Raw genomic sequence first — 27,541 nt, forward strand, 5'->3', positions numbered from 1 at the left:
TATGATGAAAGGCAAGGCTGGGCTGGTGTATCTTGAGCTTAGGCCCAATGTAAAGCAAAAAGTAGACTACTGAAAAGTGTGTTTGAAGAAACATGCTCCAACAAAGAGAAGTGTGCAACCACCCCTAGGTTGAAGATGCATTAGGGAATCTTCCTCTTTTTCCCAACTATGTGTAAGTATAGATATTGTCCTTCTAAGCGGGCAATTTAAACCTTAGATTTTCCCCTGAAATATATTCCTATTAACCATTATTTTGGGATTTTACTTTTGGGAAGGGGCATCTCTACAATTGGAAGTAGGTCCATTAGTAAAAGCTAAAGCTCATAAAGTTTATATTTCAAGAAAGCTTTTGGGTCTTATTCTTGTTCACCCCTATAATTAATAATCGCTAACTACCTCTTGTTCCAACCTCTTGCTAGTGCTACTCGTTTTTTTTGAAAACCATTGCAATTTGAATCTACTATTCTTAGGATGATGTGTAAAGAACTCTCCTTTACCTCTTTCTACTAAGGTCCTTGTTTTTGCTCTCATTTCGCCCTTCCCAATTAACCAAGAGGTAGTGACGAGGGTATTCATGCCCTCAAGTATTTGTACCCAATGTGTTTCGAGGCAGATTGCCTTTTTGAGTATGCTTAGAATGGCCTCCTAAATGAGAGTGACTACCTTTCTAATGGTGGTGGAACATTGATGGTCTTTACACACTGCTCACCCCATTTCTTGCAGGGGGGCATCAGGCGGGGAGGGGGAAACCGCCCATGTACTGGCGGTGAGTGCGGGCGCTCCAAGGGCATGCAAGCATAGAATAGAGAGCAAAGGAAGGTAAAAGTAAAATCGAATGAATGAGAGAGGGAGTAAAGAATGAAACTCTTGAAAAAGTGTAATGAAAGCTAAGGTTTAGAAAAGCCGTGCGCAAAAACTGTATAAGAGCTGGTGTGACCGCACCACAATTGTTGCCCTGGCTCAATTGCTTCATCCATGCAGCTCCCTGCCTCCCTCAGATCCTCGCTCCCCTCCTATGGCCCTTCCCTCCTCTTCCCTCGTTTCTGAGGTGAGTTTTCTTTTGCCTCTTTTTCTCCATTGCATCTTCGATTTCTTGTGCATATTTGCTCCCGCCATCGCATCATCATTGTTGACTAATTTAGACTCCACCTCTCAACCACTGCCATCCCATATTTCCAAGTCGATCAAAGTTTGAATTCGTGCTTTCGTTTTGCGGTCGTCATTGTGGATTTGAAGAAAACCCGAACTTGACTTACGGTTAGCGAGGAAGTTGAATCTCCGAAAATCTGCAATCCATTCAGCTAGAGTTTTGGACTTGGACCGTGTGTTCTGCACAGTGTGGTCCCGGCGGTGCAACAATATCAGCACGCAATTTTGAAACTAGACTAAAGAAACTGTCTAACGTAGTAAAGCGCTTAGGAATGTAACATACTTTAACTTCAGAAGTCAAGGAATTAAAGTCACGGCCTAGCACGCGACAATTTGCCCTAGGCATATCTAGCGATCGCTGCCGCTCTATCTCTTGACAATGCTCTGTAGACTTTTGATGAGCAGCTCGATTTGAAACACTAGGGGAACAGAAAGGAACGATTGAAGGAATCATAGGAAGTATAGTGGCACCGAGAATGGTTTTAAGCAAAGGTTGTAGGCAGCATCGTTGCCGTAAGGTTATCCAAAGCTGATCTATTTTGGCGCAGCGCGAAAAACAAAATCTACAAATGTCTTCTTCATGAAGTCGAATGTGATTAAGCAATAAGATGGGTCGCTCTTTCAGTGCTAACCTTTGTTACAGAGTCTGCCATGGCCTTTGGAGAGTTGTACTAGATGTTTGTTGGGAGGGGAAAAAAGAAGCATAACCATTAAGAATTGGGTGAAGCGCTGCAATTGGTTAGCTTTGTTTTCTAATGCTAGCATGTGTAGCTCCAGGGATGTTAAAAACTTAGGACAGTTGGATGCAAAATGGAAAATCTCTCTGTGTATCTTGCAATTTTTGGACGTTAACAGCATGTTTTAGTATGCCCTTTATCTTTGCATAAGCAACACTTAATAATTGGTTCATGTTTGTTTGTGTGAATATGAATATGAAAGCGGTCATTAGTTTATGCTGTGCCATCCTTTCGGGTGCAAGGTTGTTAAAATTTATCATTTCAAGCTTTGCGAATGGTTGACTCAATACACTAAGACCGAATATGCTTTACCTCATGTTTTTTTGTTCAGTCTGGTATCGAATAAGCTTTTTATATATAGTCTTTCATGCGTTATTTGTGGGCATGCAATCAGATATGGCCAAAACTGTGAACCAGCCCAACGAAAAGCAATCTTCCACCTTATCTAAGACACCACTGTTTTTTAAGAAAATTGACTAGAATAAGGTTCAGGGAGTTAACGTAGGGCTGAATCTAAGTGCTTATAACTACTTAAGCTAACCCTGATTCCTTATGGTCAGGTTAGTGAAGTAATTTCAAAATTTGTTAGAGATTGAGTTTGTTTTTGTCAACTGCTATTAAAATGCCTCATGACCTTTGTACCTTTACACTTTGTGTGTCATGGACATCTAAGGTCCAGCCATGGCTGGCTATGTGGCAGCCCTATGCAGAAGCCACGGGGCTGACAGGACAGCACGTCAGCATGGCAGCAGCAGCAGGTGCTGATGTCAGCAACAGTATAGCGGTAGCCTGACATCAGCACAGGTTGGTGATGTGGCAGCACGTCGGGCCAGCAGATCCAGTAGGCTGGTCCACAGACCAGTCAGCCAGCAGGGGGAGGAAAACTATTAAAAAAGGGGTTTCCTAACTCTACAGCATTGGATACCAGCCTATTGGCAAATAGTAATAAACAGCAAAAACATTGTGTGGAAAGGGGGGCAGTTGCAACCCAACTGTGCATCCCCTCAATCATACGGAGTTGAAAGCACGTGAGTTGTGTCTTCGCATGCTTCTGCAGTAGTACATACCTATCAGGCAAGAGAGAGAGAGAGAGAGAGAGAGAGAGAGAGAGAGAGAGAGCTCTTGTCTATTACATTGGTATCAAAGCTTGGGTTTTTCTTGCCTGAGCTTGTGAGGGATAGTTTAGGCAGGGTGCTTAGTCTTCAGCAAATTAACAATGAGCACCTCGACCAAGAGCACCCATGTCACTAGAGGCATCCATGATTCGATGGTAGCAATGATGCAAGCTATGACGCAAATGCAGCAACAACAGTGAGAAAATCTCTTCACCCGAATGTTGCAACTGTAGCAGATGAGAGAAGAGCGGGATTGAGCAGAGAAGGCATGGGACCAAGCAGCACAGGAAGCAAGAGAGCCTATTGGCAAATAGTAATAAACAACAAATACTCTTTGCGGAGTGAGGGGTAGTTGCAACCCAATATTCCCCCAGACACACTCACAGTTGAAAGCAATGAGTTGTGTCTCGTGTCAGTAACGCTTCCACAATAGGACATAGCTAACAGGAGAGAGAGAGAGAGAGAGAGAGAGAGAGAGAGAGAGAGAGAGAGAGAGAGAGAGAGGTCTCCAAAAGCCCTCGCGGGACTATGAGACAAAGCACACACACAAAAAGGATAAACACCAACATCAGTTATAGACTGAGGGTCTCTTGTACCACTCCAAAGTTATTATAATTAGCTAGAGTATACTACGTAAGATAATCGGCCTGTATTACATCAGTTTAAGTTTCAGAGTCCTTGGGTTTGGATTTGAAGTCTTTGATTCCATCTTTGTAGACAACCCATTTTCCTTCTTTGCGAGCGTCCTTCGCTTTGTTCAGTTCTATGGATTTCATCTTGAGGGTGAGCTCCTCTGAGATCCATAACTTGGTACCTCTCAGTTTATTGGTTTGCATAAGAATCTTGGTTCTTGCTCTCCTATCAGTTTAGCTTGTATCCCAATATTAGCAATGATGGATATGTCCTTTAAGTCCCACTCAATCTGAGGGATTGCTGCTATAATGTTATCAATTTTTTCTGCCAGGCTCCCTTCATGCCAATCTCCTCCAATGCATAGGCATCCGGCGTCAGCAGCCCTTTTTTCCTGCTCTTGTACTTCTCCATATACTTCGCTTTTGTTGATTTTATTGTCCATTGCTGCTGAGGTTTCCTCTTTTATCGAATTGACCTGATTGGTAACCATGTCCTGGACTTTGGTCATCAACTGTGGTGTAGGTGCTGCTTCACTTTGTATCTGTAGTATTTCTTGTTTGCTATTGTTCTCCATCTGCTTTACTTTTCCCCCGAGGGCTGCAACCATGAGTCTGAGCTCCTTATTTCTTGCTGTATAAAATATATCTATTCCTGTGGGTCTGAGCTAATCTTCGCTTGTAATGTAATGCGTATGGGCTGGCTGTTGCTGTGATGTCAGAGTAGGAGGGTTTACTGATAGGGGTTGTGCCAAAGGACTTCACCTTTAGGAGTTCCATGGCAGCTTGTGAATAAGCTGGGGGCCCTTTTGCTGTCTCTAACACCCCAGACTGAGCCAGGGGCTCAGCTCAGCTTGGAGTTGGGTTGGGCTGCTGCTGCGCCCTCCCGACCTGACCTGCGTGAACTGACGTTGACACCCCCCCTGCCCCCCCCCCCCGCCGACCTAGATGACCTAGGTGATCGGCGGACCTTGAACGCTAACTGTTGCTGGTGATGAACTGCAACCCGAATTGCTAACGAACGTGGGCTGCTGGCGCCGTTTCCTTTGCTGGCGGTGCAAAAAAACGGAGAGAGAGAGAGAGAGAGAGAGAGAGAGAGAGAGAGAGAGAGATCCACAGGAGGCCTCGCGTGTTGAAAAATAGAAAGGAATGAATCACTCAAACCTCCAGCCAAGATCTCTCCCGCTCTTCTTGACACTCAACTCAGATAACTGATCACAGATGCAATAAACACTCACTCAGAGATAACTTAGATAGAGAGAGAATATATTCATCCACGGGATGGTGGGCAGAAAACTGGCTCCAGGGGAGCAATACAAAACTCAGCCAAGCGCTGAGGAGAACTGAAGGAACTCTCTCTGTCAGAAGAGACCAGCTCTGAGTGCACAGCACAGCCTATGACCGAGGCTTTCTGTCCTGCACTGGATTCTGGAATGGAGGAAAGTGTGGGCCTTTTATAGGCACTGCCCAGGCCTTCTGGACTGGCCGACCAGCAGGGTCGGTCCCCTGACTGGTGGCCGACCAGAACAATCTGGAAATCCGACCAGGGTCGGCCCTGGTCGGTGGCCCTGGTTGGGCTGACTGGCCCTGCCACAGACCCCTATAAAAGGGAGCCCTGTGCAGCCAGTCCATGAGACTGTTTGATGCTTCCAGGGAGGCACAGCCCCCCCCCCCCCTCCTCCTTAATTTCTGCAGTTTGCAGACAGCAACCAGCCCGTGTGCTGGTTGCCTATGATGTCTGTCTGGGTCTCTCTTTCCCATCCCTCCTACCTCTCACTGCCCCTTGTCCCCTCAAAACGGGGGCTTACAGGTGGGTACAGTGAGTCTCTAACACCCCCCCTCAATGTCACAATTGTGGGCCAATCCCTATGCGTTTGATGAGGTGCTCCATCTGTTCTCGAGGGAGTGCCTTCGTGAAGAGGTCGGACAAGTTGTCGGCAATCGGGCAGTAGATAAGCTCGATCACGTTGTCGATGATGAGCTCTCGAACAAAATGGTAATGAACTTCGATGTGCTTGGTCTGCGCATGGTACACTGGATTCTTAGCCATAGCTATGCAACTCTGATTGTCACACATCAGCACTGTCGCATTCTCCTGACACACGTCCATGTCCTCCAGAATCCACCTCAACCACAGTGTCTCACAAGCTGCTGTACAGGCAGCTCTGTACTCTGCCTCTGTAGATGAGAGGGCCACTGTGGGTTGCTTCTTACTTAGCCAAGAGATGGCACCAGATGCAAGTAAGAAACAATATCTTGTTGTCGATCTTCTTGTGTCAGCATCACCTGCCCAATCAGTGTCACAGAACCCGCCTAGTTCGATGCCTTTGGTGTAGGTGATCCCATAGGTGCAAGTACCCTTCAGATACCTCAGCACCCGTAAACCTGCATCCCAATGACTCTTCTTGGGAAAAGCAGAGAACTGGCATAATAGCCCAACTGCATAACAAATATCAGGTTGAGTATTGGTAAGGTAAAGCAAACTTCCTACCAATCGTAGATGCAATGGAGTATCAACTGGCTGAGATGTGTCGTGAACACTTAGCTTGAGCCCGACCTTCATGGGAGTTAATGCTGCTCTACAATCCTCCATCTGAAATCTCTTCAGAATTTCTCTGCAATATTTCTCCTGTGAAATGAAGATCTTGTCTTTGGCCTGCTTTACTTCAATCCCAAGGAAGTAATGTAATAACCCAAGGTCAGTCATCTCAAACTCAGACATGAGTAGTTCCTTAACCTGTGAAATCTTCTTGACATGATCACCTGTCAAGATAAGATCATCAACATAGAGGATGAGTACCAGTTGCAATCCCTTCTCAATGAACAAGTAAAGGTTTGCCTCAGAAGGACTCCGATTGAGCCCTATCTTCTGAAAGAATATATCAATCCTTTGGTACCAAGCTCTGGGGGCCTGTTTCAGCCCGTATAACGCCTTCTTCAACCTGCATACCTTTAATGGGGACCCTGGATCTTGAAAGCCCGGTGGCTGCTCCACGTATACCTCCTCCTCCAGGGTTCCATTAAGGAATGCAGACTTCACATCCATTTGAAAAATAGGCCACTGGAAATGGGCAGCAAGAGCAATCACTGTCCGGATAGTAACCATGTGGGCAGTGGGAGCAAAAGTTTCATCAAAATCCATGCCTTCAGTTTGAGCAAAACCTTTCACCACCAACCTTGCTTTATACTTATCCAAGCTGCCGTCGGATTTGTATTTAAGTTTGTATACCCACTTAGTGCCGATAACTTTCCGTCGCAAGGGCCTGGCCACTAAGTCCCATGTATTGTTCTTCAGGATAGCATCCATCTCTGCCTTCATGGTAGCTTGCCATTTTGGATTGTCCTTCGCCTCCTCGAAGGTCCTTGGCTCATCAAGCTGAGCCACCAAAGCAAAATTCACGAATGGGGCCTTTTGAAGATGTTGAGACGGACGCAATCCGGAACTGCTACTCTCAGGTAAGGCGGTGATCCGAGACTCTTCCAATGTCCGTAGGTACCATTGGGGCAACCTTTTCTGCTTCTCTGTGGGAGGAGGAACGGGAACTTCTTCTGGAACATCCTGCTCTTCCTGAGTATCTTGTGGAACATCAGCTTTTGATTTTGTCACCTCTTGGATGGTCAACCTGGGACGGGGTGGGTTTGGGGGTTGAACAATCTCCTCCTCCTCAATCTGAGGCTCCTCTTGGGGTTCAGGTTCCTTTTCCGCGAAGACAACATCCTGACTGATGAGTATTTGCTTCTTTACGGGGTCGAAGAGGCGGTAGGCCTTGGATTCTTCACTATACCCAACAAAGATACATTGTCTGCTTCGGGAATCAAGCTTGGTCCTGTCTTCCTTGTGCACATGCACCCATGCGTTAGAACCAAAAATGCGAAGATGAGAGATAGAGGGCTTCTTACCATAAAATGCCTCATATGGAGTCTTGTCCTTGACGGCCTTCATCTTGGTCCGATTGAGAATGTGTGCGGCTGTATTGATAGCTTCACTCCAATAGGCTTTAGAAAGATTCCTCCCGCGGAGCATAGCAAGCCCCGTCTGTGTGGTGGTTCTATGCTTCCTCTCGGCTACCCCGTTTTGTTGAGAAGTATGTGCCGTGGTGAGTTGTCGCTTGATCCCATGCTTGCGACAAAATGTGTTGAACTCACTTGAGGTGAATTCTCCCCCCCTGTCTGTGCGGAATGCTTTGACATCCTCCCCTGTCTCCTTTTCAACTCTGGCCTTCCAGTCTTTGAATTTCTCGAAAGCCTGAGACTTTTTAGCCAAACAATATACTGAGGTTATTCTACTGAAATCATCCACAAAGAGAAGTGAGTACCTGGATCCTGCCCACGATGCTGTAGACATTGGACCACAAATGTCGGCGTGAACCAACTGGTTTGCTGGCCTGAAACGAGGCCTCTTGTGGGAACTTATCCCTGTGCTACTTGCCTTCTAGACAAGCCCTACAGACATCATGCTTGCCTGTAATTGGTGGAAGTCCATCCACCATCTTCGACTTTGACATTTCAGCCAAGATTCCATAGCTGACATGACCGAATCGCTCATGCCAAAGTTTGGACTTTCCGTTGTCTTCATGAACCAACATTGCATTGAGACGGTACAGTCCATTCTCTTCAACGCCTTGAGCCACCAGCTGCCCATTGCCTTTGGATGTTATGGTGACCTTGTCATCTTGAAAGAGAACTGCCATGTTGTTTTTGTCCATCTGACTTACAGACAGTAAATTCTTGCAAAGATCGGGTACATAAAGTACTCCAGAGATATCCTTCTTCTCACCTGCCGTTGTAATGAAAGGAATGCTACCGATGCCCTTCACAGGACATGTCCGGCTATCCCCGACAGGAACTTTGGAACCCGGGTGTGTACTTTCCATGGTTTTGAACCAAGCCCTTCTGTTGGACATGTGCTTGGAAGCACCACTGTAGACATACCAACCCTCTTTACCTACACTGACTGCATATGCTGAACAATGTTCACTGAGTAAAAATAACTGTCCAGTTGTAACATTGGCAGAATCATTCTTAGGCTCTTCTTTGTTCTTGGCTTCTCTCTTCCGCTTTTGATCCGCCTTCTTCTTTCGGCATTCTTTGGTGGAGTGACCAAGCTTTTCACAGTAAAAGCACTTCATTTTCTTCTTGCGTTCAGCGTCCTCTGATTTCTTGGAATCCTTTGGCTTGCCTTTTCCAGGCTTGTCTTTGGCAACTAATGCCTTCTCGTCGGTTTGCGTAAAGAGTTTCTCTCGAGCCTCCTCTTGAAGCAGGAGTGGACCAAGCTCCTCAAAGGTGATTGGCTTAGTCCGTTGACCCGCAATGACCGTAGTCACAAAACTTTTGAAACTCCGTGGCAATTTGTGGAGTGTGAGCAATGCCAATTGACTTGTGTCCACCTTCTGACCAACCGCTGCGAACTGGTCCCGCACAACTTTCACCTTTGTCAGATGATCATGCACACTATCACCCTCATTCATATCAAGATTATAAAGCTGATGCTGAACTGTAATGATACGAGCTGTATTATCGGTTTTATACAGCTCCTTCAGTATAGTCCACGCCTCTGAAGATGTCTCTGCCAACTGGATATGAGGAATCACAGCATCTGCTGTCGTGTCTATAAGTATTGCTAAGGCTTGAGCATCCCTCTCCTCCCATGCACAGAGTTCATCCGCATCTGCTTCAACTAAAACTTCACCTCTTTTTTCCACAAGATCCACTGGCTTCTCTTCGGTCCCATTCACAATCTTCCACAACCTCCGTGCCAACAGATGGCTTCGGATCTTGACTTTCCAGATTGGAAAGTTCGTTCCATCGAGCTTTCCAGCTTCACCGAAATTGGGGATAAATGAAGAAGGAAGATGACTGGAGAAGGAGGAAGGACGAGCAATGGATGTAGAGGCTTCTGAACGCTGATCCATCTTGGTGAATAGCAGAACTGAATAACTGCAACAGAAATAAATGAACTGACCTGAGCTGAAAACAGAGTCGCCTTACTGCCAAGGGACTCCTTCCTTCAGAGAATGCTTTGATGAGGAAGAGTCGAGAGCCTATAGCTCTGATACCATGTTGAAAAATAGAAAGGAATGAATCACTCAAACCTCCAGCCAAGATCTCTCCCGCTCTTCTTGACACTCAACTCAGATAACTGATCATAGATGCAATAAACACTCACTCAGAGATAACTTAGACAGAGAGAGAATATATTCATCCACCGGATGGTGGGCAGAAAACTGGCTCCAGGGGAGCAATACAAAACTCAGCCAAGTGCTGAGGAGAACTGAAGGAACTCTCTCTGTCAGAAGAGACCAGCTCTGAGTGCACATCACAGCCTATGACTGAGGCTTTCTGTCCTGCACTGGATGCTGGAATGTGTGGACCTTTTATAGGCACTGCCCAGGCCTTCTGGACTGGCCGACCAGCAGGGTCGGTCCCCTGACTGGTGGCCAACCAGAACAATCTGGAAATCCGACCAGGGTCGGCCCTGGTCGGTGGCCCTGGTTGGGCCGACTGGCCCTGCCACAGGCCCCTATAAAAGGGAGCCCTGTGCAGCCAGTCCATGAGACTGTTTGATGCTTCCAGGGAGGCACAGGCCCCCCCCCCTTAATTTCTGCAGTTTGCAGACAGCAACCAGCCTGTGTGCTGGTTGCCTATGATGTCTGTCTGGGTCTCTCTTTCCCATCCCTCCTACCTCTCACTGCCCCTTGTCCCCTCAAAACGGGGGCTCACAGGTGGGCACAGTGAGTCTCTAACATCGCGGGCCTATGGGACACAGTGACACAAAAGGGAAAAACTCATCCAAAAAACGGTATCCTACATAGTCACATAAAAAGTAGTCAACTACAACATCACCATCATTATTAGCAGTGGAGCATCTATCATCATAATACAAAGTGAAATGTGCTCCAAGGTCAGCGTGGTCCCTTCCCTCCTCGAGGGAGGGAGGGATAGCATGAAATCAGATATAGAATGCTGCCAGCTCCCTGTGGGTGCAATCCTCTGCTGTCTCGTGGTCATGGCTCTACACTTAACAAGGGCGACATGAATCTGTGCGGGTCTCACACCCACTTCGGACATTGAGGGAATGTCCCCAAGTGTAATCTGTGCAACAACCCTTTGCTTGAGCTGCCGTGCCACTAGCTTTGGGTCTCGATCATGCCTAGGACCCATAGGGGGGGTCTATATGGTCTGGCTGGAAGAGAGAGAGAGAGAGAGAGAGAGAGAGAGAGAGAGAGAGAGAGAGAGAGAGAGAGAGAGACTTTATTAAGTCTTTGGAAGACCAAAGGGTCTATGAGATTGAAAGAAACAGATACTATGAGCTAAGGGGTGGAGCCACTAGTGGGCGACCGTGAAATTGCTCGAGAGAGAAAGAAAAGTAAGAAAGGAAGAAAGTTTATGAAAGCTGTGAGGGTGGAGCTACTAAACGAGCATCCACACCAATGCAAATGCAAAATAGTAGTACTAAGTACTAAGTACAACATAGTCATGTCAGTGGTCGACTACATATCAATCTCAGCAGTGTCATCTTCATCTTCATCATCATCAACATCAACATCAACATCAACATCATCATAAGGACATCAAGGTGGGCGAGGCAGCATGAACGCGACGATAGGGTGCTGTTGGCCGCTCACAGGTGTGGCCCTGTGACGTCTCCTGGTCATAACTCTGCGTCTAACAAGGGCTACAATAACCCATGTCAGTCGGGCTCCGACTCTGAACAGAGAGGGGATATCACCAAGTGCAATCTGTGTGTCAACCCTCTGTTTGAGCTGTCGAGTCGTTGGCTATGGGTCACGATCATGTCGAGGTCTCGCCCTATGGGGGTGCATGTGGTCTGGCAAGAACTTCGTGATGGAGCTCTATGAGGGGTCTGTCAAGAGAGAGGTCTGCTCCTGTCTCCGTGATCGAAGTAGCCTCTCGCGGTGCCTGACTGCCTCATGAATGAAAGTGGCCAGGCATCTCTGGTCTGGATAGGAGAGAAAATGAGACAAAACCCCAGGGTTCCCGAATTGTCAGTAGAGGTGCCCTCGAACCTCATAGTAAACAGGGCACCTGAAGATGAAATGCTTCTCCGTCTCAACCTCATGTGTGTCACACAATGTGCATATGCACCTCTCCGTGGGTAGGCCCTCTTGCAAGCCGCTCTTGATACGAAGTCTATGTGAAGAGACCCGAAACTGCCCAATAGAGATCCTCAGTGAGTGGGGTAAGTGGATCTGCGTGTATCCTGGTGGGTCAATGAACCCCTCCTATGTAATATGCAAGCAATGATCCCTGTAGAAGCTGAGCTTTACTGGAAGCTTGCTCGGTCACACCCAAGTTTGGAATGTGTGTAGCTGTAAGAAATCCTTGCCAATGAAATGGTTGACCTCATGAGGGGAGAAAACGGAGTGTCCATATTGTATTGGAAGGGAGGGAGGGGACATCATTTTTAGGGATTGACTAAACGTCTAAAAACCCTTAGCTAAAAAGTTTAGAATTTGCAGACGTATCCTAAACGTGTCACAAAGAGAAAAAGAGAGAGAGAGAGAGAGAGAGAGAGAGAGCGCTCCCCTTACATTCTGTGAAAGTCATTATTGGGGGAAGTCATTTTTAGGGATTGACTAAACGTCTTAAAAATGTCATGCCTTTGTGTCTAAGTTTCAATGCTAGACTAGATAACTTGCATGTTTGTATTAAGTACCCTTGAGTTCATCTAACTATTGGAGTAATGTGCATCTCGTAGTGAGTGAGGGCTTATTTGTGGGTGTGCCTGCCCTATTCAGGATAGGTTTCCCTGTGGGTAGAGGCCTTGTCCAAGGCTATACGGAGGCCCAAGTTAGAGGGCCACATGGAGGCCATTCCAGGGCCTAACCCTAGTCGGGTCAACTGACCTGCAGGTCAGGCCAACCAACTAGAGCTGGTTGCTTTACTGACCCCTTGGGTCGGCCACTTGGCAGGCTATAAATAGCCCTGCTCTCCTCCTTTCTGTAGTATCTCTGGAGCATCTCTCCTCCTTTGTTGAATGATTCCCTCGCTGTACATATAGTTGCCATTGCCTCATTCTTGTGTTTACTCTCTCTCTCTCTCTCTCTCTCTCTCTCTCTCTCTCTCTCATGTATGCTTCTGCACTGCACCACTCTCACATGATATCAGATGACTAGGTTGGCCACGGACCAAGGGAGTGTAGAATTGAGGCGAAACTTGTGAAGGCTTTGAGATGTTGAGGGGGCTGTTATTTTGCTGGTATAGTGTGCTCTACCTACCAAGGAGGCGGCTGTTGTGTGCAGTTTGCACTGTTAGAAGTAACCATAACATTGGGTATACGAAGCGGAAGATAGATAAAATAGCCCAGGAGCTCACACAGTGGTGTTAGGAGTGGAATCCAAAACTTCTTTACTTTGTGTGCTCGACATACATGTACAAGCTAGTAAATAGAAAATGCTCCATGAGAGATATAGAACCAACAAAAGATATATTTCCGTCCAATGGACACAATAAAAAACAGGTCTAGAGTCCCACCAGAGTGTGGTCCTCTATCCCAACCAAAATGTTGTCCTCTTACCTCCGTGGCACTTCTAGATCATGTGCTCTTCGTCGAGCTTCAATAGACTTTGTCACTGTGCCTTGATTCCTGCAGCTTGCTGCCCTGGAAGACAGCCTTGGCTGCAGCCCCTTCCTCAGCTACGTCTGCAGCACTTCAGCTCTCACTGGACCTCCTGGATGTAGGCCCAGATATGTGCTTCTCTGCTGCCCCAAACTGCTCTTGGATTGCTGCTGCGGTGGAATGAGCCCCAAGGGCTCCCCTTTTTTTATAAGGGCTGAGAGCCCCCAATAACTGGCCGACTGGAAGCCTGTTTGGACTGACCCAGCCAGCCATCCCCTGGTCTGTAAAACCGACCTGTGGGGGAGACTTTTCTTGAGACCTTGCAGGCCCGTGGCAGGCAGACACTGGCCCAGGCCCTGACCTGTTTCCACGCTCCTTTCTGGCCTGGACCTGCACCACGACAGGCACAATTCTACACCACCTGTCCCAGCCTGTCCAGTCTCCTATTGACTTGGTGTGTTGGAGACTCAAGGTTCTGGTCTCACTGTTTCCTAGTCACTTCTTACTTGTGAAGAAGCTGTCAGTGACGTGTTGTTAGGGGCCATGCCCTGCATCAGTTTTGATCTGAGTTGCGTGACCTCATGTATGAAAAGTGCTGCGCACCTTTGGTCGGGGTAGTCAATGACTACTCATATCCTCGTATCCATGAGTGAAAAGACAACAATATCTCCCCCAGATTTCATGCATGTTGTGATCTTTGTCTGTACCTCACATGTGTCATAGAGTGCAGTGTCAACAAGTTCCTATGGTGCCATGTGGTTGTAACCTTGCGTCCAGCTTCAATTTGCAATTATGGGGTGAGGTCTTGAGCCGGCCCATGGTGATCCATATTGTATGCAGTTTGGAGCGAATAATATAAAATGCTATCAGAATGGTTTCGTATTAGTTTCTTGTGCAAGCTAGCTATGCTCAAGTAGTAGTTGCTGAGGTTTGTTATATTATGAATGTATTCAAGTCAGAGTATAGAGCTCTGTCAGACCTTTGTATACATGGATACCCATGGTTGTAGTGGTATGGATATGTGGATATGTTCATTCATGGGTTGGATTGGCTGTCAAGCATTGTTGCTGTGAATGGGATGTCCCTGTTATGTGATGCAGCTGATAATTTTACCTTGCAAGATTCAAAACGTTCATCTCGAGTTTGGATTTTGTATATGCACTTGGGCCCTTCCTCAATTTATCTAGAGATTGAGTGCTTTGCGGGACTGATTTTTGATTGGGCACATTCCACGACTGTAAACATTTTTGTATTCATCTAATACTTGGCATTTTTTTGATGTAGATAGCTATTCGTTTGCTTTTCTCTCCATTAGGATCGAGAGTTCTCGCTCGATCAGCATGGTATGTTTTCAAAATTTTTACCCTACCGCTTACAAAAAACTGTCATCCTTGTTCATTAAGGCAGTCGAAGTTGACCTATTTTGAAGATGGTTGTTTTTAGTGTTGTAGCTGGCAAGAATAGCGAAACTATGTAAATCAGTGCGTGCATACGAAATTTTCTAATTTTGTTTTCCACAAAGATTCTCTTTGTTTCTACAAATAGGAAGGTTAATGTATTTGTGTCAAATTTAGGTCAATATACCTCTTAGGCTCTGTATTTGCTTGCCTATCAGACTTGCTCCTTCAGAACAATACTGCTGTGTTTGCAAATGGGTTAATTGTGAATGTTAAAGCTTTTTCTTCTGCATTTATGTTTTAGCAGTGTTGTAGGTGGATTAGCTTTTCCAGTTTACTCCTCATTCAAGGCTATTGAGCTGAAGGATACTGTGGAGCAAGAGCACTGGCTGCTTTATTGGACAGGTTTGATGCTATAAGCTATCTTCCCCTTGGATAATTGATGCTATATATGAGGGTAAATACTTTCCGATCCCTTCTGGATAGGCCTTACTGGAATTAATGCCGTGTATGCTACTTCCTTCATTTCATCTTCCCCTTGGATAATGAGTGCTACATCGAAATACGTTCTGGTCCTTTCTGGATACACCGTACTGGAATTAATAGATTATCTTCTCTTCAGATAATTAATGCCTGAGGGTAAATATCGGAATCATATACTTTTTTAATCTCTCTCTTTGTATGGCCATACTACCCAAGTAGACCCCTTGGTAATAGGGTCTTTGGGAATCATATAGTGCACAGCAAACGTGAAGCAAATTTTAAGCTTATTAAAAGTCCTATTTGACTAATTTTGTTGGAGCAAATTGTGCGACTTTTGTATATCAACCCACAATGCAGATAGCATTACATTCATGTGGTCATGGTGACAAGCATAAAGCTATAGAGATATCCCCCCCCCCCCTGCCGCCCCCCCTTGGGTCGGTATTATGATAAAGATTTGTGGCCAATAGGAGGGTGCTAGAGAAAAATATAGGTTGATTGTTTTGCCTTGATACTCAGGAATGCTATTGACCGGCATACATATAGAATACATCTAACATCATCACTCTCTAGTACACACACCGTAGTGTGGTAACAGAAAAACAGTCTCCTTGGTAAATCTATCGTGTGGCTGTCGATATGAAGGAGCTAAGGACGAGACCATCTCAACAGGTTCTCCGTGCTGTATGAAAATGTCTGTGCGCTTGAAATTGTCAAAGATGTAATCTTGGTTATACCAAGTTTGACCTTCGAATCTCTTTGATTAGATAAATCTTGGAGGGCATAAAGATACTATCTGAAGCCATCAGCAGATGGTAAAGCAGATTGGCAACACTGTTTAGGCAAAAGTCACTCCTTTGCGTCAAGAGTGTCAATAAACTTGGACAGCTCCTTGATTTGTGTGAGAGTAAGGCCAACCTTGTTTGACCCCTGTGGTTCTAACGATACCATCCTGCTGCTGTACAGTCTCGGCGCAATACTCTCTCATAAGGTATTACTGCCCAGATAGTCTCCCCTAACAGCTGTAACTCTTGCAATATCTTGATTAGGGGACACGAGGTATGATGTCAAGATGTTTACTTGAAATCCACAAAGTAGGATTATGTTCTCCAGTGTCTTGCTGTGCCCTCTTCGAATTCTCTCTCAAACTTGTTGAAGAAGATGGCCATGCGGTCTCTGAAGTCTTGCCGACAGAGGTGATGAGTAAATGTGTTGTCACGGGCATCCTCAGCCCGTGGCATGCTGGACTGCCACATGGACTGCCCAGTCAGCACGCAGCAGCAGCCACGTGGACTGCCATGCAGGCAGCCACGACAGCCGGCTGCCACGTGGATTGCCACACAAGCAGCAGCCAGATCAGCAAATCGTAGAGCAGTGGCGTCAGCATGGTGCCACATCAGCAGAGCACCACATCAGCGTTGACATCAGCAAGTCGGCTGCCACGTCAGCAGCAGCAGGTCGGTGAACAAGAGCAGTCTGGTCGGTGGGCAGAAATATGCCTGGTCGGTCACTTTGAAGCCCAAGGGGGGTCTATAAAAGCAGCCCCCTTGGCCTTCATTTCTCATCGCCCACCTCAGGCCTTCGAAGCCTTCAGTGCAGCAGTAGTCAGGCTTCCCTGCAGCAGACCAGCAGGGCACCTCAGCCTCTTCAGGGATCTAGTGAGGATTCACCTCCTCTAGGTAGTCTAGTTTCGTTCCAGTTTTGCAGCTGAGGTTTTCAGCCCCTCCATACAGTTGTATTCAGCCCTTTGGGCATTCATACATTTCAGTTATATTCTCTCCCTCTGATTCTCTCACTCACATATTGAGTGCATCATCTTGCAGTTTGCAGTTAGTGAGCAGGAGAGAAGTGAGGATAGTCTATCTGCCGCTACATTGGTATCAGAGCTTCAGATTCTTTCCTGAGACAGAGGGCTGTGTAGGGGTATCTATTCTTTTGTATTTCGTCCCTACCTCGGACTAGTGGTAGTACCATACTCCATTAGCCGCTCCCTCCCTTACTCCATAGCGCATTGTGCCAGATCTCGTCTTCACCGGTAGGTCTTTACACCTTACGGCGTGCAGTAAAGAGGGGGAATCTTTTTTCCAAGAATCAAGAGGTTCAGGTCAGTTAGGGACAGCCCCCATCGTTTATGGTCTAGACAAGATCGGGTAAGGACACCATGAGTACCAGTGAGCAGTCCAACACAGGGGGGAGAGTTCAGTGCCTCAACCACCGCCACCACAGAATTGTGAGCAGACCACCAGAGAGTGCAAAAGGCTAGCTCGGGAGGCAAAAGAAGATTGCAATCGGGAGGCTCGGGAAGCAAAAGAAGAATGCAATCGAGAGGCTTGAGAAGCAAAAGAAGAACGGACCACGAATCTCGGGAAGCAAAAGATGAATACAATCAAGAGGCTCAGGAAGCGAAGGAACTTCGAGACCGTGAGGTTGAGGTGGCCAAGGAGCTCCGAGAACATATTGCTCGAGAAGAGAAGGAAGAATGGGACCGGCAGCTTCTCATTTCTCTACTCCGACCAACGGGTGGAGAAATGGAACGAATTCCACCTCCGGCTAAGCCATTCGGGGGAAGCTCCACTTCACATGGTACGATGGTAAGAAGAACCCTTAGTGTTGACTTCGTGGCTTAATCAGTTTAAAAGCATTTTTCAATGATGTCTACGAAGGACAACGAACGGTGCATCCTAGCATCCATGCACCTCACAGGTGAGGCTGTCACCTGGTGGCTCAAGTGGCAGAAGGACCACTATGATGCAGATGAGGAGACACCTTTCTATAGCTGGACGGAATTCGTGAAAGATCTTTGATCACAGTTCTTGCCACCACAATCAATTCTACGAGCTACGCCAGGGGACATTGAGTCAGTGAATCATTATGTCAATAAATTTACTCAAGTGTTTATACAATTGCAGATGGAGGACAATCAGAAGATGAGCAAATTTCTCCATGGGCTGTGTACAGACATCCAGTGGTATGTGAGAAGTTTTGGGCCATGATATTTTATGAGTATGCTTACGAGCTTGCTCAGAATTTTGAGTTCATGCACAAGGGTCAAGGATCCAAGTAGGTCAACGGTAAGAAGTCCCAGGATTCCACACCAGGTGATGGTGGGAATGGCGAGTACTTGGATAATGCGACACGAGCACTCTATGCCAAACAGAACCAATGCTTCCATTGTCATGTGCTAGACCATATTAAGGAAGATTGCCCGCATTACCAGAGCTTGAGCTGCACCAAGTGGCTCGACAACAGTTTCAAAAACCTCAGTAGTCATCGAGGAGCTTGAGACTAGCACACTACAGGGACAACCTCAGTAGTCATACATGAGCTTGAAGCTTGCTCTTGCCACATTGCATCTGCAGAAGGATGCTCTAATGTGGTGGTCCTTGTCACAAACAGGAAAAGAGCCTATTCATGAATGGGCTAAATTCGTGGAGCAACTGAAAGCCACTTTCATGCCACCGAGGCATGAAGAGAACCTAACCTTTCGTTGGGAGAGGTTTAGGCAGTTTGATAATGAGAGTAATGCTGATTTTACAACTAAATTTTGGAAACTCTCTCTAGAGTTATCCGAAAAGAGTGAGGAAGATAGGAGAAAGAAGTATTTAGCAGCTTTAAGCCCAAAAGTAAGGTACGAGGTTGAAATGTTTAACCCGACCATGCTTAAGGACCTCACTAAGCTGGCTGAAATAGCCGAGAGGAAATTGAATCCTCGTAAACCCTTCAATAAGGAGGATGGGTCATCATCTAAGACCAACAATATACCCACTTTTAGGAAACCAAACCGGTTTAAGAATAATAAAGGGAAGGGTAAAGCTCTTGTAAGGAATGTGAACAGCCAATCACGTCGTGGATGGGTGCCATTTCCTTCTATGACTGACGAAGAGAAGAGGAAGTTGATTAAGGAAGGAAAATGTTTCGGGTGTAAGAAACATAAGCCAGGGCACGTATGGCATAAGTGTCCCGTTCTCTTGGCTAAGATTGCCAAGACGAATTCGGTAAAAGGGAAAGCCAAGGCATCCAAGAAGGACAATGAGGCTTCTACCTTGTCACCCTCGAAATCTACTGTGACTATTGAGCCAATAGTGAATGCTGTCCATTCAGCCAATACCTTTGGGCCTCATGATCTTTTTAAGGTGTATGGATTTGTGAATGGACAGAGAATAGTGGTTCTCCTAGATGATGGATGTAATTATGACTTAGTAAGTGATAGATTGGCAAAATTACTCCATCTTAAACCAGAACCTGTAAAAAACATGTCGCTTTCAGGAGCTTTTAGGGGACACAATGAAGAAGATACATCCATAGTATGGAATATTCCTTTTCGTATACAAAAATATAGAGATCGAAGGGATTTTCTAGTAGCCCCTTTACAAGACGTTGACATGATTCTAGGTAAACCATGGCGGTATGATTTTAACCCTGCTATTCATCCTCATACTCATCATTGTTGCTTTTTACATAAGGATGAAAACATAAGGATCGTAGGGGATCGGGACGTGTAGTACGGGATTCACGAGATCTTCATATCTCAAAAGAAGATCAGAAGAGAAATGAGTTCCTTAGAGCTTATGAGGATCGATTTTCAAGAGATGACTCATTCGAATTGCCTATGGAGAGAGAAGATGATCATGCCATAGACTTAGAGCCAGGAGCTTCTCCTCCATGTAGAGCCCCATACAGGTTGAACATGATAGAAATGGAGGAGGTAGAAAAACAAATTGAAGATATGTTGCAAAAAGGCCTGATTCGACCAAGCAGTTCTCCATTTCCTGTGTTATTGGTTAAGAAGAAGGATGAATCATATCGTATGTGTATAGGTCTTTACACCAAAGCGTGTAGTAAAGAGGGGGATTTTTTTTTCCCAGGACTAGTGGTAGTACCATACTCCATTAGCCGCTGCCTCCCTTACTCCATCATGCATCGGGCTAGATCCGGTCTTCACCGAGAGGTCTTTACACCAAAGCGTGCAGTAAAGAGGGGAAATTTTTTTTTCCCAGGAATCAAGAGGTTCAAGTCAGGGAGGGACAGCTCCCCATCGTTTATGGTCCTGACAAGGTCCGGTAAGGACACCATGAGCACGAGTGAGCAGTCAAACACAGGGGGGAGGGTTCAGTGCCTCAACCACCACCACCACCCCAAAACCGGAGAATCCTAGTACCTACAGACACTTTCATGTCTCCCACGACAGCCATGTTGTAGGTTATGATGCAGATGCAACAACAAAATTCCGAGGCTCTCTTCACCTGCATGACCCAGCTTCAAGAGATGCGGGAAGATAGTGAGCAGGTCACCTGAGAGCGCGAAAGGCTAGCTCGAGAGGCAAAAGAAGAACATGATCGGGAGGCTCGGGAAGCAAAAGAAGAACGCGATATGGAGGCTTGCGAAACAAAAGAAGAATGCGATCAGGAAGCTCAAGAAGATGAAAGGGCAGCTCGGGAAGCAAAAGACGAACACAATCTAGAGGGTCGGGAAGCCAAGGAAGTCCGGGACCGCGAGGCTCAGGGGGCCAAGGAGCTTCGAGAATGTACCGCTCGAGAAGAGGAGGAAGAACGAGACCGGCAGCTTCTCATTTCTGTACTCGGACCAGCGGGGGTGACGTCCGCCTCCGGCCAAGTCCTCCTTGGGGAAGCTCCACTTCACATGGTACGATGGTAAGCAGGAACCTTTATTGTTGACTCGGTGGCTCAATCAGTTTGAATGCTATTTTTCAATGATGCCTACAAAGGACAACGAATGGTTCATCCTAACCTCCATGCACCTCACAGGCGAGGCGGTCATGTAGTGGCTTAAGTGGCAGAAGGACCACTATGATGTAGATGAGGAGACACCTTTCTATAGTTGGACGGATTTCGTGAAAGATCTTCGATCACGGTTCTTGCCACCGCAGTACTCGGACAAGGTCCAGAGTCAATTCTACAAGCTATGCCAAGGGGACACCGAGTCTGTGAATCATTATGCCAATAAATTTACTTGCAGTTGGAGGATAGTCAGAAGCTGAGCCAATTTCTCCATGGGCTGCGTATAGACATCTAGTGGTATGTGAGAAGTGTTAGGCCACGGGATTATGAGTGTGCTTATGAGCTTGCTCAGAATTTTGAGTTCATGCACAAGGTTCAAGGATCCAAGTAGGTCAACAGTAAGACGTCCCAGGATACCACACAGGCGATGGTGGGCATGGGCAGTAGAAGAAGAGCTGGATGGCGAAGGATAGGAATGGCTATGGCGGGTACTTGGATAAAGCGACATGAGCACTCTATGCCAAAGAGAACCGATGCTTCCATTGTCATGTGCCGGGCCATGTTAAGGAAGATTGTCCGCATTACTAGAAGCTTACGATTGGAGGAGCCACACCAATTGTTTCAACAGTGGGTATACAGTTGGCCACTCAGGGTCGCACCTACTCAAGCAGCGGACATCATCTTGGGAGCACGATGGTGGCACCAGTTCAAAGTCCGACCAAAATATCAGCACCAAGGCTTGGATGTCAAAATCCTAGACCATGGGTTCAAGATCATGTATTGGATTAAGGGTGTTCTGTCTCGACCTTTGATATCAAACATTCAAGGGGTTCGAGACCGGCGCCAGCAAGACACAATATTACAACATGATACAGTACTAGGATAGGCAACATGGTTACACCAAGACCAGGATGCCTCTCTCAAACCCAGTCTTCCTCAGTCCCTATCACCTATATGCACGGAGGAAAACCACACGGGGTATCATCTTGGAGTACTAACCTACAACAAATATCCTTACCAGAAGTTAGCACACGATTCAGGAATTTAGTACCTGCAGATTGGGATTCATGCGCTTAGCAAACATTTCTGGATTCATGAATCAGGTATCCAGATCAGGATTTTTCAGCCAGGTATACCACAAACCAGGCCACTTTCATATACTAGTTCGAGTTTCAGCAGAAGGGGAAGACTGCCATGTAGGCTGCCCAGTCAGCATGCAGCAGCCACGTGGACTGCCACACAAGCAGTAGCCAGATCAGCAAATCGTACATCAAGCAGGGCACCATGTCAGCAGAGTGTCACATCAGTGATTACATCAGCAGGTCTTAGTAGCAGGAGGTCGATGAACAAGAGCAGTCTGGTCAGTGGGCAGAAATATGCCTGGTCGTTCAGTTTGAGACCCAAGGGGGGCCTATAAAAGCAGGCCCTTTGGCCTTCATTTCTCATCCCCCACCCCAGGCCTTCCAAGCCTTCAGTGCAGCAGTAGTCAGGCTTCCCCGCAGCAGACCAGCAGGGCGCCTCAGCTTCTACAGGGATCTAGTGAGGATTCACCTCCTGTAGGTAGTCTGGTTTCAGCCCCTCCATACAGTTGTATTCCCCCATTTGGCATTCATACATTTCAGTTATATTCTCTTCCTCTGATTCTCTCACTCACATCCACAGCATCACTTTGTGTATTGAGTGCATCATCTTGCAGTTTGCAGTTAGTGAGCAGGAGAGAGAGTGAGGATAGTCTATCTCTTGCTACTTGTGTGCACTTAGATAATACTAAATAAATGAGAGAATAGAAATGGAGGTTCATGGTGAGAGAGAGAGAGAGAGAGAGAGAGAGAGAGAGAGAGAGAGAGAGAGATTTTCAAGGATCTATTCTGGTGCAGTATATGGATGTTTTAATGCTGCGGAGACCTTTTCAGACAAAATTTTGTCCTGGTAATTGAATGCTTACCTTCTATGTGATTTTCTTAGTGATTATTCTGACTTGGAAGCAATTTGTATAATGACCTGATGTTGCCGCATTTGAATCTTGCAAGGCCATTTGTGAATGCCGTAGTTCATCCTGATAATGCTCTAGTTTTATGCTTGAGAAAGCTTGAATCTGTCTTTAATTTCCATCATGCAGGTTGGAGTTTGTTTATTGGAGCTTTGACATTTCTTGAGCTATAAAATTACTGTGTCAAGTTTGGGCTTTGCTTCGGCCATTTGTGGAGCTTCTTTGTAAATTTGATGCATGGATGAACGCAGCATCCTTATACCTTGTTCGTTCTGTAGGTTACCAGGGTATTATCATGCCAAGCTTTTGTTCTTGGTCTGGCTTCAGCTTCCCCTTAGTGGTGTAAGTTTGTAGACGTTTTGATATTTTTCTTTTTCCAATGTATCAAGGAAGGTTTCCAGCTTCTAGGTGGACGTCAAATTTTATTGCTGATAGCTCCTGTAGATAATTCAAACATATTATATTGTTTATTGAGGAGACTCATATTATCATACAAAGAAATAACTCTCTCTCTCTCACCAACCATCCATGCACGCACTCGCATGCATGCACACATGCTCTCTCATTTAGACATACTCATCTATTTTAATTGTTCTGGTTGTAATTTTCATGTGGTTCGGAGCAGCTGTTTGCTACATCCCTAGCTAACTATGTATAAGCGCAGGTGTATTAAGTATTAGACAAGTTAACCCTTGAAAAGCTAGGGACCGTCCGTCCAATCCTGCAAGCGTTAGGCTTAGTGTTGAGGGCAGATGTATTTAGAATCCGTACTACTCTAGGGATATGAGCATAGTCTAGCTAGGGTTTGGTAATATCCAAGGCTTAGACCAGAGCTAGCATGGATGAGGTCCACTTCCCAAGGGGATGGGCTTTTCTTGGACAGTAGGCTTACGTATACACAAAGTAAATATGAGCAGAGGAGTCATTGTTCTGGGTTCTTGGATAGTGTCTCTCCCAAGTGTAGACTTGATGGGCCTAGGAGTGGCGTGCTTTTCCAAGTGTAGAGCTCATGGGCGTAGGAGTATTGAGCTCTTGGTTGCGGGCTCTTGTGTATGGAATACAGGTAACTTACTGCCAAGTGGGCTGTCTCCCCATGGGGGCAGACCAGCCCTCAGGTTCGGGGGTGGTTCTTGCATTAGGACCTATGGTTAGGTGGTGAGCTCCCTACGTCATGTGTTATATCTCGTGATACAGCCTATCCTCTGTTGAAGGACACCCTGTTTGGGGTTGCCTTCTTGTGCTTCCCTCTCTTGTACAGGTCAAGGCTTTGCATGGTTAGGTTGTGGAGTAGCGTGGTGCTGATTCCTACCCAAGATGGTCTCTTCTGTTTTTGGAGCTGCAGTTCTAACCGAGACTTTTTTTTTGTCTTATAGATGCTATTGGGTTTCCAACAAACTTTAATAGAATCACTGTGTGTGTGTGTGTGTGTGTGTACATGCACACTCCCTCGGGATATAGGTGTGCCCTCTCAAACTGCCCATCGTGGAAGATTTCCCACTGCTGCCTCGTGTATGAGTCTGGGCCGAGTCTCAGTCCCAGAGTGGCTGATAATCCTCTTAGTGTAACAAAGGGGCCAGTTTAGTTTGGCTAGTTAATTGGCTGTATGGTCAGTGCAGCATAATCTAGGCTATGTCGGACTTGCCACGTGGCACTTTTCCATTTGTACACAACTGATCATCTATCACCAACGTATGATTTTTACAGCAGAGCTCGTTCCTCAAGCTGCAATTCAATAAGGAATTAACACATTTGTCCTCATGCAGCCCGTCACGAGTCTCTGCGGTAGGTCCAGTCCATGACTTACATTTTCCCCAATTCTGAAGAGGTACTCCCTGTTTACTTCAGAATTGCAACTCTATACTAAACTAAAGAATAAAGCTGCTGCTCTAGCCTAGGCCTCATGCTAGGGTGGAACTCCCTGCTTGATTCGGTTATTTCTGCTCTAATGCTTGAGTTTGTTTAGTCTGAGGTTATCTACTGCTCTGAAAGAATAAAGAGAGAGCCAGAGTTAGGGCTGGTTCTATTTCATTGGTATCAGTTCGTGAGAAAATGTGGGAAAATCAATCCATTTTGTCTGAAATTTGGAGCACATGTCTGTGAGCCCAATGGCACACATCTATGCAAATTTCTGTCATGGAAAGATGTTCCAATCTATGGATGCCACGTGCCAGCCCATAAATAGGTAGAAAATTCAATGTTATCAGGTTTGAATGTTTCCTGCATCATTGTGATCGGGATGACCTACTGCATCAAAGCCCTAAGTGATCATTGCAAAAATTCTTGGAATTGGAGCCATATTTGGTCCTTGAAAGCTGAAAGCCAGAATCACAAATGTGCTGCGATTTCGTGGAGATTTGCCCCAAATTCAGTGACAAGACCTACTAAGTGGGACAGTGCAATCGGAGCTGATTTGCCCCAAATTTGGAGCAAAACCGCTTTCTGCTAGGTGCAACTGATAATTTCTCTAAATCCCAGCTGATCTCCAGCAATTTTGGGACTTCTTTGTTCTATTCTCTGCTTAACGCTTTTTTGAAACCAGTATATGTTCTAAGGTTTGGGAAATTTTTGAATTGTGGAGTGAGTTTTGTATTCCTCATGCCTACAAAGAAGTCTGGAAACCAGTCCAGAAGGCAAGTATTGAATGATTCACGGAGATGAAGCATTTGAAGATTTAGCTAGAGCTGGTGGTATTGCATTGTTGGGATTGGGATCGGTATAGCAGAGAAAGAAAGAAAGAAAGAAAATCTATTAACGTCCACTGGTTACCAAAAGGTCTATGGGACACAAGAAACCCTCTAGTACATCTTCTTTAGGAGGGCGCATGGCAGCTCCCAAGGAGTGCAAAAGCAACCCCAATTTATTTTAGAGTACCTACATAATATCTGAAAGAGTAATCAGCCATCAGTTTAAGACTGAAGCAGGCTGAAGCTTCACTTCGAAGGAAAGAGCCTGAGGGCAACGATCAGGGTTCGATGGAAGCTATCCATCAAAGATCAGATTCAATCAAGTCAGGAGCAGTTAATTCAAAGTTGTTGGGGCCCTATGCTTCAGGAATTCAGGGAATTGAGTAATGAAATCAAGCTCAACAATCAAAGAATGGATCAAAGGCTGCAACATCTATCTGCGATTATCAACAAAGGCTTTGATCGTCTTAAGAGAAGCCAGCTTCAAGAAGAGAAGAGACCCACTATCCTTGGAACAACCCCTGATTCAGATGATGAACTTGAGCATGTGACTAATCCTGAGGAATCTATGGCATTGGCTAGGAGGGCTCACTATATGTATGGAGAGAAAGTCAATAAAGAAAAAGGTCTTTCAAATGGAGCAGTTCAGAAAAGGACCAGTCCTGAAATTGGAGTTTTATGTCAGAGATCTTATTCAGATCAGTTCTCACATTTAAACAATCCTCCCCCTCGCCCTCTCGAAACAACAACCACCCCCCTCCCCCCCCCAAAAAAAGAAGAAGAAATAAAACCTGGTCCCTTCTCCCTGTGATTTTTTTTGGGGCAAAGATTTTCGCATCTAAACATGCTATTTTTGACATTTGTACGTAGTGAGACCCCAGAAGTCTTACTCTATTTTGGCATTTTACAACTTTCGGAATTCTCTAGACCCATTATTATTAATGTAAGGACCGGGAAAGGAAAGCCTAACAGAAACACTACATAGCAACAAAATACACAAAATAGCCATGTTTTTGCCTGTGCAGGGCACAGCATATGTGTTGGTCAACCCCTCTAGTGCCATGTCCTTCAGAAGTAGTACATTTTAGAGTTCTGTTAATGTATGGTTTTGCAATACTTTTCTCTATATCATAAACTTTAGATCATACATAAAGCAGTTTCCTGATTTTAAGTTATATGTTGAATGATTTGTGATTTTGAGCAGTCCAAGTGCTTTCTATGTTCCTACGAAAATATAGTGTTGCTGTGCATTTCCCGGAAATGCATAACTTCTGTTCAATTTCCAGGGAGCCCGCCATATTCTGACAAGGTGTCTGCGTCCACTTCTGCTAAGATATCAAGCTGTCCTGGATGCCATTGTGATTGGAACTCGCAGTGATATAGTAGGTTTATCATTTATCATTTCAACCTGGCAGTAATGCTAACATAAATTTTTCCGTGAAGTAACAGTGTGTAATATAACATACTCGCGAAAAAACACTTACCGTTTTAGAATTCAATTGTATCTCAGTGTTTGCCTGATCATTTGAGTGTGCAGAACAATTTTTTTGTTGCCCACGGGCAAGAGTTAAACTTCATCAAAGTAGTGATCCACAAGCTGGCTCAGTATGGTAAGCTCCTGTTGTCCTCCTCACATTTTGGAAACCATCCATAAGGTGACTATATAATGGTGCAACATCAAGATGCTTGTCCTCAACTGAAAGGTTGTTCTTGTTTTAACAGTCTTCACAGCAGCAGGAGATGTCTGCCGATCTCTAAAAAGTCCTGATGGGGGCATTCCTGGCTCCGGAACAAGCAGTACAAGCTCAATGCACAATGCGTCTGATCGTGAATAGAGTCAGTCCCACTTCTCTGTGGACAGGGGAGGAAGACATGGCCTGAAAAATTAGCTAATTTCCATAGGGGCAAAAAACAGAGGCAGAAATGGTACTTTTCTACAGATGGTTGTCAGCCTTCTAGGCAATATCTTCGTTAATAAACATATGTATATCGATCATCAACAGATGTAGCCTTTAGAGGAAGTAACAAAAGTTTTTCAA

The 27,541-nt window shown here is 45.7% G+C and overlaps 1 protein-coding gene across 1 annotated transcript; it reads left to right on the forward strand.

Moving 5' to 3' along the window:
• The first annotated feature begins 911 nt into the window (after positions 1-911).
• On the forward strand, positions 912-27,541 carry LOC147881161 (HVA22-like protein k). The gene is made up of 8 exons (XM_087370004.1): positions 912-1,048; positions 14,495-14,553; positions 14,915-15,012; positions 22,706-22,757; positions 23,097-23,160; positions 26,789-26,884; positions 27,040-27,112; positions 27,225-27,541. The coding sequence occupies exons 1-8, from the start codon at positions 1,016-1,018 to the stop codon at positions 27,335-27,337; spliced, it is 588 nt and encodes a 195-aa protein (XP_087226130.1). The 5' UTR covers positions 912-1,015; the 3' UTR covers positions 27,338-27,541.

The sequence above is a fragment of the Dipteris shenzhenensis genome, chromosome 31 (genome assembly GCF_047967505.1).
Source record: "Dipteris shenzhenensis isolate YYH24624 ecotype China chromosome 31, Dip_SZ_1.0, whole genome shotgun sequence".
Taxonomy (NCBI): domain Eukaryota; kingdom Viridiplantae; phylum Streptophyta; class Polypodiopsida; order Gleicheniales; family Dipteridaceae; genus Dipteris; species Dipteris shenzhenensis.

Excerpts from the sequence above, each read along its gene's own strand:
- LOC147881161 (XM_087370004.1), top strand. The coding sequence starts at position 1,016 with ATGGCCCTTCCCTCCTCTTCCCTCGTTTCTGAG. Across the intron at positions 1,049-14,494 it reads CCTCTTCCCTCGTTTCTGAG|ATAGCTATTCGTTTGCTTTT; the intron begins GTGAGTTTTCTT and ends TTTTTGATGTAG. Across the intron at positions 14,554-14,914 it reads GTTCTCGCTCGATCAGCATG|TGTTGTAGGTGGATTAGCTT; the intron begins GTATGTTTTCAA and ends ATGTTTTAGCAG.